At 46.0% G+C, this 10029-nt stretch overlaps 1 protein-coding gene across 1 annotated transcript; it reads right to left on the bottom strand.

Moving 5' to 3' along the window:
* Positions 1-499: 499 nt before the first annotated feature.
* LOC109881942 (zinc finger protein 135) lies at positions 500-9017 on the bottom strand. The gene is made up of 4 exons (XM_031821702.1): positions 8312-9017; positions 7475-8118; positions 6288-6644; positions 500-4296 (listed from the first exon to the last, which is right to left on the bottom strand). The coding sequence occupies exons 1-3, from the start codon at positions 8742-8744 to the stop codon at positions 6333-6335; spliced, it is 1389 nt and encodes a 462-aa protein (XP_031677562.1). The 5' UTR covers positions 8745-9017; the 3' UTR covers positions 500-4296; positions 6288-6332.
* Positions 9018-10029: the final 1012 nt, after the last annotated feature.

Below are 10029 nucleotides of genomic sequence, written 5' to 3'. Positions count from 1 at the left end.
GACGTTAGCATGTGCTTTGAACTCAGCGACAAAATAAAGACATAAATCAGATGTTTTGCTACCAGACGTTAGCATGTGCTTTGAGCTCAGCTACAAAATAAAGACATAAATCAGATGTTTTGCTACCAGACATTAGCATGTGCTTTGAGCTCAGCGACAAAATAAAGACATAAATCAGCTGTTATGCTACCAGACGTTAGCATGTGCTTTGAACTCAGCGACAAAATAAAGACATAAATCAGATGTTTTGCTACCAGACGTTAGCATGTGCTTTGAGCTCAGCTACAAAATAAAGACATAAATCAGATGTTTTGCTACCAGACGTTAGCATGTGCTTTGAGCTCAGCTACAAAATAAAGACATAAATCAGATGTTTTGCTACCAGACGTTAGCATGTGCTTTGAGCTCAGCTACAAAATAAAGACATAAATCAGATGTTTTGCTACCAGACGTTAGCATGTGCTTTGAGCTCAGCTACAAAATAAAGACATAAATCAGATCGGAGTGCAACAACTGACCATGTTTATTTTCATCATCCATTCATTTCAGATCCAAACCAAACATTACTCCACACACTTCATGTTATAGTGAGCACATTTTGCTGTCGGAAAAAACAAATATAGACATCACCTGTTGCACAATCCATCCAAAGAACACTTTGAGAGAACAAAAAACTAGGCTTACAAACGACATTTGTGTATGAATATAAACATCTAAAATATATAATTACAAGTCACATACTTATGTGACATTTTGATGTAATTAAAACAGTCCTTCTGACACAACAGCATTCCCTCATCCAAGAGGGAGCTTCACCAGCCGGTGTAATGTGACATTTTGATGTCCTTCTGACACAACAACATTCCCTCATCCAAGAGGGAGCTTCACCAGCCGGTGTTATGTGACATTTTGATGTCCTTCTGACACAACAGCATTCCCTCATCCAAGAGAGAGCTTTACCAGCCGGTGTAATGTGACATTTTGATGTCCTTCTGACACAACAACATTCCCTCATCCAAGAGGGAGCTTTACCAGCCGGTGTTATGTGACATTTTGATGTAATTAAAAGTCCTTCTGACACAACAGCATTCCCTCATCCAAGAGAGAGCTTCACCAGCCGGTGTTATGTGACATTTTGATGTAATTAAAACAGTCCTTCTGACACAACAACATTCCCTCATCCAAGAGGGAGCTTCACCAGGCGGTGTAATGTGACATTTTGATGTCCTTCTGACACAACAACATTCCCTCATCCAAGAGGGAGCTTCACCAGCCGGTGTTATGTGACATTTTGATGTCCTTCTGACACAACAGCATTCCCTCATCCAAGAGAGAGCTTTACCAGCCGGTGTAATGTGACATTTTGATGTCCTTCTGACACAACAACATTCCCTCATCCAAGAGGGAGCTTTACCAGCCGGTGTTATGTGACATTTTGATGTAATTAAAAGTCCTTCTGACACAACAGCATTCCCTCATCCAAGAGAGAGCTTCACCAGCCGGTGTTATGTGACATTTTGATGTAATTAAAACAGTCCTTCTGACACAACAACATTCCCTCATCCAAGAGGGAGCTTCACCAGGCGGTGTAATGTGACATTTTGATGTCCTTCTGACACAACAACATTCCCTCATCCAAGAGGGAGCTTCACCAGCCGGTGTTATGTGACATTTTGATGTCCTTCTGACACAACAGCATTCCCTCATCCAAGAGAGAGCTTTACCAGCCGGTGTAATGTGACATTTTGATGTCCTTCTGACACAACAGCATTCCCTCATCCAAGAGAGAGCTTTACCAGCCAGTGTAATGTGACATTTTGATGTCCTTCTGACACAACAGCATTCCCTCATCCAAGAGAGAGCTTTACCAGCCGGTGTAATGTGACATTTTGATGTCCTTCTGACACAACAGCATTCCCTCATCCAAGAGAGAGCTTCACCAGCCGGTGTTATGTGACATTTTGATGTAATTAAAACAGTCCTTCTGACACAACAGCATTCCCTCATCCAAGAGAGAGCTTTACCAGCCGGTGTAATGTGACATTTTGATGTCCTTCTGACACAACAGCATTCCCTCATCCAAGAGAGAGCTTTACCAGCCGGTGTAATGTGACATTTTGATGTCCTTCTGACACAACAGCATTCCCTCATCCAAGAGAGAGCTTTACCAGCCGGTGTAATGTGACATTTTGATGTCCTTCTGACACAACAGCATTCCCTCATCCAAGAGGGAGCTTTACCAGCCGGTGTTATGTGACATTTTGATGTAATTAAAAGTCCTTCTGACACAACAGCATTCCCTCATCCAAGAGAGAGCTTCACCAGCCGGTGTTATGTGACATTTTGATGTAATTAAAACAGTCCTTCTGACACAACAACATTCCCTCATCCAAGAGGGAGCTTCACCAGCCGGTGTAATGTGACATTTTGATGTCCTTCTGACACCACAACATTCCCTCATCCAAGAGGGAGCTTCACCAGCCGGTGTTATGTGACATTTTGATGTCCTTCTGACACAACAGCATTCCCTCATCCAAGAGAGAGCTTTACCAGCCGGTGTAATGTGACATTTTGATGTCCTTCTGACACAACAGCATTCCCTCATCCAAGAGAGAGCTTTACCAGCCGGTGTTATGTGACATTTTGATGTCCTTCTGACACAACAGCATTCCCTCATCCAAGAGAGAGCTTCACCAGCCGGTGTTATGTGACATTTTGATGTAATTAAAACAGTCCTTCTGACACAACAGCATTCCCTCATCCAAGAGAGAGCTTTACCAGCCGGTGTAATGTGACATTTTGATGTCCTTCTGACACAACAGCATTCCCTCATCCAAGAGAGAGCTTTACCAGCCGGTGTAATGTGACATTTTGATGTCCTTCTGACACAACAGCATTCCCTCATCCAAGAGAGAGCTTTACCAGCCGGTGTAATGTGACATTTTGATGTCCTTCTGACACAACAGCATTCCCTCATCCAAGAGGGAGCTTTACCAGCCGGTGTTATGTGACATTTTGATGTCCTTCTGACACAACAGCATTCCCTCATCCAAGAGAGAGCTTTACCAGCCGGTGTAATGTGACATTTTGATGTCCTTCTGACACAACAGCATTCCCTCATCCAAGAGGGAGCTTTACCAGCCGGTGTTATGTGACATTTTGATGTAATTAAAAGTCCTTCTGACACAACAGCATTCCCTCATCCAAGAGAGAGCTTCACCAGCCGGTGTTATGTGACATTTTGATGTAATTAAAACAGTCCTTCTGACACAACAACATTCCCTCATCCAAGAGGGAGCTTCACCAGCCGGTGTAATGTGACATTTTGATGTCCTTCTGACACCACAACATTCCCTCATCCAAGAGGGAGCTTCACCAGCCGGTGTTATGTGACATTTTGATGTCCTTCTGACACAACAGCATTCCCTCATCCAAGAGAGAGCTTTACCAGCCGGTGTAATGTGACATTTTGATGTCCTTCTGACACAACAGCATTCCCTCATCCAAGAGAGAGCTTTACCAGCCGGTGTTATGTGACATTTTGATGTCCTTCTGACACAACAGCATTCCCTCATCCAAGAGAGAGCTTCACCAGCCGGTGTTATGTGACATTTTGATGTAATTAAAACAGTCCTTCTGACACAACAGCATTCCCTCATCCAAGAGAGAGCTTTACCAGCCGGTGTAATGTGACATTTTGATGTCCTTCTGACACAACAGCATTCCCTCATCCAAGAGAGAGCTTTACCAGCCGGTGTAATGTGACATTTTGATGTCCTTCTGACACAACAGCATTCCCTCATCCAAGAGAGAGCTTTACCAGCCGGTGTAATGTGACATTTTGATGTCCTTCTGACACAACAGCATTCCCTCATCCAAGAGGGAGCTTTACCAGCCGGTGTTATGTGACATTTTGATGTAATTAAAAGTCCTTCTGACACAACAGCATTCCCTCATCCAAGAGAGAGCTTCACCAGCCAGTGTTATGTGACATTTTGATGTAATTAAAACAGTCCTTCTGACACAACAGCATTCCCTCATCCAAGAGAGAGCTTTACCAGCCGGTGTTATGTGACATTTTGATGTCCTTCTGACACAACAGCATTCCCTCATCCAAGAGAGACCATGACGTTGTGTTTCTATAATCAGGGCCCTGTGTTTTGACCTGGATTTGTACTTTTATTTCAAGCTTTTAATCAAACTGTCCCCTTCAATTGTTTTATGTCAGCTGGTCCAGCCCCGTCCTCCGGCACCACACTGAGACGGTTGCTTTCATTTGGAATCCAATTCTCATTTCTGGAAAAGGTTTCAAATAAAAGGTTAAAATCCAGGTGATGTGACCTGATCAACCTGGAGAGCTACCCTCCTTTAACCCAACCCTGTTCCTGGAGAGCTACCCTTCTATAACCCAACCCTGTTCCTGGAGAGCTACCCTCCTATAACCCAACCCTGTTCCTGGAGAGCTACCTTCCTATAAACCAACCCTGTTCCTGGAGAGCTACCCTTCTATAACCCAACCCTGTTCCTGGAGAGCTACCCTCCTGTAACCCAACCCTGTTCCTGGAGAACTATCTTCCTATAACCCAACCCTGTTCCTGGAGAGCTACCTTCCTATAACCCAACCCTGTTCCTGGAGAGCTACCCTCCTATAACCCAACCCTGTTCCTGGAGAGCTACCCTCCTTTAACCCAACCCTGTTCCTGGAGAGCTACCTTTCTATAAACCAACCCTGTTCCTGGAGAGCTACCCTCCTATAACCCAACCCTGTTCCTGGAGAGCTACCCTCCTATAACCCAACCCTGTTCCTGGAGAGCTACCCTCCTATAACCCAACCCTGTTCCTGGAGAGCTACCTTCCTATAAACCAACCCTGTTCCTGGAGAGCTACCCTTCTATAACCCAACCATGTTCCTGGAGAGCTACCCTCCTATAACCCAACCCTGTTCCTGGAGAGCTACCCTCCTTTAACCCAACCCTGTTCCTGGAGAGCTACCCTCCTATAACCCAACCCTGTTCCTGGAGAGCTACCTTCCTATAACCCAACCCTGTTCCTGGAGAGCTACCCTCCTATAACCCAACCCTGTTCCTGGAGAGCTACCCTCCTATAACCCAACCCTGTTCCTGGAGAGCTACCTTCCTATAACCCAACCCTGTTCCTGGTGAGCTACCCTCCTATAACCCTGTTCCTGGAGAGCTACCCTCCTATAACCCTGTTCCTGGAGAGCTACCCTCCTATAACCCTGTTCCTGGTGAGCTACCCTCCTGTCCCGTAGTTGTAACTACCCTCCTATAACCCTGTTCCTGGTGAGCTACCCTCCTGTCCCGTAGTTGTAACTACCCTCCTATAACCCAACCCTGTTCCTGGAGAGCTACCCTCCTATAACCCAACTCTGTTCCTGGAGAGCTACCCTCCTATAACCATGTTCCTGGTGAGCTACCCTCCTGTCCCGTAGTTGTAACTACCCTCCTATAACCCTGTTCCTGGTGAGCTACCCTCCTGTCCTGTAGTTGTAACTACCCTCCTATAACCCTGTTCCTGGTGAGCTACCCTCCTGTCCCGTAGTTGTAACTACCCTCCTATAACCCAACCCTGTTCCTGGAGAGCTACCCTCCTATAACCCAACTCTGTTCCTGGTGAGCTACCCTCCTATAACCCTGTTCCTGGTGAGCTACCCTCCTATAACCCTGTTCCTGGAGAGCTACCCTCCTGTCCCGTAGTTGTAACTACCCTCCTATAACCCAACCCTGTTCCTGGAGAGCTACCCTCCTATAACCCAACTCTGTTCCTGGTGAGCTACCATCCTATAACCCTGTTCCTGGTGAGCTACCCTCCTATACCCCTGTTCCTGGAGAGCTACCCTCCTGTCCCGTAGTTGTAACTACCCTCCTATAACCCAACCCTGTTCCTGGAGAGCTACCCTCCTATAACCCAACTCTGTTCCTGGTGAGCTACCCTCCTATAACCCTGTTCCTGGTGAGCTACCCTCCTATAACCCTGTTCCTGGTGAGCTACCCTCCTATAACCCTGTTCCTGGTGAGCTACCCTCCTATAACCCTGTTCCTGGTGAGCTACCCTCCTATAACCCTGTTCCTGGTGAGCTACCCTCCTGTAACCCTGTTCCTGGTGAGCTACCCTCCTATCCCGTAGTTGTAACTACCCTCCTGTCCCGTAGTTGTAACTACCCTCCTATAACCCTGTTCCTGGTGAGCTACCCTCCTATCCCGTAGTTGTACCTACCCTCCTGTCCCGTAGTTGTACCTACCCTCCTGTCCCGTAGTTGTACCTACCCTGCTGGATTGGGGTTGGAGTGAAACCCTCCAGCATATCCTGCATTATTCTATATGTACTTCTATGACTCCACCATCACTGCTGCTGTGTGCGGCCTGGTGTTTCTGTAGGCTCTTTAGCCAGGCAAAGCCTTTTCCACAGACAGGGCATGTGTATGGTTTCTCTCCAGTGTGGGTGCTCCGGTGGGCTTTGTGGCTGCGCAGGTCCGAGAACCTCTTCCCACAGTCGGCGCACTGGTAGGGCTTCTCTCCAGAGCGATTCTGCCGGTGAACCTTTAAACCCCACGACGTGCTGAATGATTTCTTACAGTGAGCACACTGGTATGGTTTGTCTCCTGTGTGAGCCTTCTGATGCACCTGAGACAGAAACATAGAATTACATATTAGAACTTTATTTTACAGGATCTCTTGTGTTTAAGAAACGCATCGTTCATCAAAATTGAAACAACAGGGCCGCCACGTTCAGTAGCCCGAAAGGTTGTTGAACTTTGCGGAATAGAAATGCCATGAATAGAGCCGACGTGATTCCGTATGCTACAGGTCAGAGAGGCATGTTTGTTCTAGATAGACTATTTCTATCTGAACGTTTCATGTACAATAGGTTTTCTATTGTACATGGTTATTTGGAGACACCATAGAAATGGAATGAACGAAACGGGCTAGGAACCTCCAACCCGGGCAATTGGACTGGCAAACTGAACCGTTCGTCCACCCATTATGACATCATTGACTTGGAACGGGGGAGGTGCGTTCTATTCGTTCTATTTCAATGGGAGAGACAGCTACTGACGTTCTATTTCACCCATTATGACATCATTGACTTGGAACGGGGGAGGTGCGTTCTATTCGTTCTATTTCAATGGGAGAGACAGCTACTGAGCCAAGTCTGGCAACTGCATGTCAGCGTGATTGTTTCGGTTAGATTACTTGTTAGATATTACTGCACGGTCGGAACTAGAAAGCACAAGCATTTCGCTACACTCGCATTAACATTTGCTAACCATGTGTATATGTGACAAATAAACTTTGATTTGATTTGATATCTGTGGAAACGTTTGTGGTCAATACGCACATCCTTAACAAACGTAGGTGCTGGAATAATAAAAGCCGGCCCACTGTATAGGCTTGTCAATACAGGCGGTGATGGGGAACAGACAGTAGTGTGAGAGTGATTCTATTTGACACACCTTAAGATAGGCCGCACTGGAGAAGCTCTTCCCACACTCAGAGCAGTAGTAGTAGTCCACTCCGGCCAGAACTCTCAGCGCTCTCTTCCGCCCCATCGCTGACATCACCACCCCACTACCTTCCTTCATCCCCGTCTCCGACACATCCCGGACGACGTCGGCCCCCTCCACGGCATGCAGCCGCTGGTGTGTCCGGAGCAGTCGGACCTTGGTGAAGCCCTTCCCACACGCGGAGCAGTAGTGAGGCTTCTCTCCGCTGTGGGTTCTCTGGTGCTCTTTGAGGTGCTGGAGTCTCAGGAAGCTCCGGTCGCACTGGGAACAGTGGTGCGTCCTCTCTGCTGTGTGAACCAAGCGGTGCTTTTTGAGGTAGCGGGCGGTGTCGAAGGTCTTGCCGCAGTCATGGCAGTAGTGAGACGGCTCACCGGTGGTGGTGGTGGTGTGGATTATTCTGGGCTGGTGGATTCTGCGGTGCGCGTTCAGTATCCCAGGGCTGACAAAACTCATCCCACAGTCGGGGCAGTACAGAGGGGAGTGATGGGGTTCCTGGGTTTGTTTTGGCTGTTTCTTTGGTCGCGTCTGTTGTTGTTGTTCTTCTGATACCGAGGGACTCTTCCCACTGACAGGCCACTGGTTGCAGTTTCCATCTGCGTCAAGGAAATAAAGAGTGCTGGGTTAAATCTGAAGAAACAGTGCCATGTACTAGCAAACACTCAATATTGGTCTGCGTCCCAATTGGCACCTTATTCACTTTATAGGGCAGTACTTTTGACCAAGGCATGTAGGGCTCTACAGGGAATAGGGTGCCATTTTGGGACGTACCCATTTATCTGTACATACCAGAAAAAATAAAAACCTCTATAGCTTCTTCTTCTTTTTTGACTGTAAAACCACCCTCCTCTTCTTCTTTAACTACAAGAGCTTTGTCCTTCTCTTCTTCCTCTACTTTGACCATGAAAGTGTGATCTTCCTCTTCTTCTTTAACTTGTAGAGATATATCCTCTTCCTCCTCTTCTTCTTTAACTTGTAGAGAGATATCCTCTTCCTCCTCCTCTTCTTCTTCTTCAACTTGCAGAGAAATATCCTCTTCCTCCTCTTCTTCTTTAACTTGTAGAACGCTATCCTCTTCCTCCTCTTGTTTGATGATGATGTTCAGGTCTGGAGTTTGCCAGCAGTCTACAAGTTCGAGCTTCACTAGTCTATAACTGTATTCAGGGTCCTTCGTGTTGGTATATGTGGGTGGTAGTAATCTATAAGTGTAGAGAGTATCCATGATGACGATGGGTTTAGGTTCAATGTAGCACAATATAGAGAGTTAGTTCACTGATCGCTCTTTTTTAGAGCCCGATGTAGCCAGTTTGCTCTGGGTAACCAGTATGCTCAGTTCAGCTGACATTAACCATTTGATTCTTTGAGCTTCCGCCTTACGTGACGTAACACGCTGCAATCGTAGACATGTACTATGATAATTACTACATACGTGGTGTGATAGACGACTTTCCATGAAAAATAATAAACAGGAAACAGATTCTACGAAAGGACCAAACAAGCGAACTTTGAACTGGAAGAGCATTAGCATATTGTTATTTTTTTTTTAGCTCATGAGTACGTCACCGCGCGGCTCACGTGACCAGAGTGTGAGTTTTGCCGCGTTCACAACAACTGGAAACTCACAACTAGGTAGTCGGAAAGCTCCGACATCAGTGTGTTCAAAACAACGGGGAACTCGGAAAATAAATGAGGCCCGAGGGGGGAAATGTATATGAACAACTCGAGCCTCTTTCTAGAGCTCCGACTTTCCGACCTGAAGATCACTAACGACGATATATAAATTCGTATTTTTCCGAGTTTCCAGTTGTTTTGAACGCATCATTTTCCTATAGCGAGTCTGTGGGTGTATTCATTACGCGGATTCCGCTTCAAAAGCTCTCGTCTGTTGCAAAACGTTTAGTAACGGAAACCTTTCACTCCAAACGGAAAACATTTTGCAACAAAAATAAATAAATATAGGTCCCTCCCCGTCGGCTCTGTTTGCTTCCGCGTAATGAATATACCCCTGGCAAGAAAGAAGTGAAATGAGAAGCTAGCTGTTTAGCTACCCGTCTGACTGCTCTGCAAAATGTCTACTTGTCTTATTAGCTAGCTAGCATAATCAAAACTAACTTTGAAAAAACCATCTATTCGGCAGTGATGTGATTTTCCAGCTTGGTTGCAACGGCCGTTATTCCCGAGGTAGGAAACTAAATATGACAAATGTTGTTTTTAATACCAAACGGTAGCTAACGTTAGCACAATTATGTGGGAGTTTGCCACTGGCTAGCTAACTAGTTAGCAGCTAACGTTAGATACAGTGATTTGGTCAAGAATTAGCTAACTAAAATAATGATTGTTTTTATTGAATGGCTAGCCTTATATGAGAACCTGTATGAACCTCTCTTTCCCAGGAACAGGTTTTCCGGTCGGTATAAGTTGATCTGAGGAGTTGACAAGGACGCATTTGTTGCAGTGTTCATTTGAGTAACTTCCTGTTTACTAACTCATTTAGTTAGCCAAACTGC

This window comes from Oncorhynchus kisutch, unplaced genomic scaffold (genome assembly GCF_002021735.2).
Source record: "Oncorhynchus kisutch isolate 150728-3 unplaced genomic scaffold, Okis_V2 scaffold4011, whole genome shotgun sequence".
Lineage (NCBI taxonomy): Eukaryota > Metazoa > Chordata > Actinopteri > Salmoniformes > Salmonidae > Oncorhynchus > Oncorhynchus kisutch.
The sequence above is the reverse complement of the archived record's forward strand: the minus strand, read 5'-3'. Positions and strand labels throughout refer to the sequence as shown.

What these genes read in the sequence shown, in the direction of transcription:
- LOC109881942 (XM_031821702.1), bottom strand. Translation starts at nt 8,744, where the DNA reads ATGGATACTCTCTACACTTATAGATTACTACCACCCACATATACCAAC. An exon ending in AGAGGTTTTTATTTTTTCTG is followed by an intron (nt 8,119 to 8,311) that starts GTATGTACAGAT and finishes TCCTTGACGCAG; the next exon opens with ATGGAAACTGCAACCAGTGG. An exon ending in CCAGTGCGGCCTATCTTAAG is followed by an intron (nt 6,645 to 7,474) that starts GTGTGTCAAATA and finishes TTTCTGTCTCAG; the next exon opens with GTGCATCAGAAGGCTCACAC.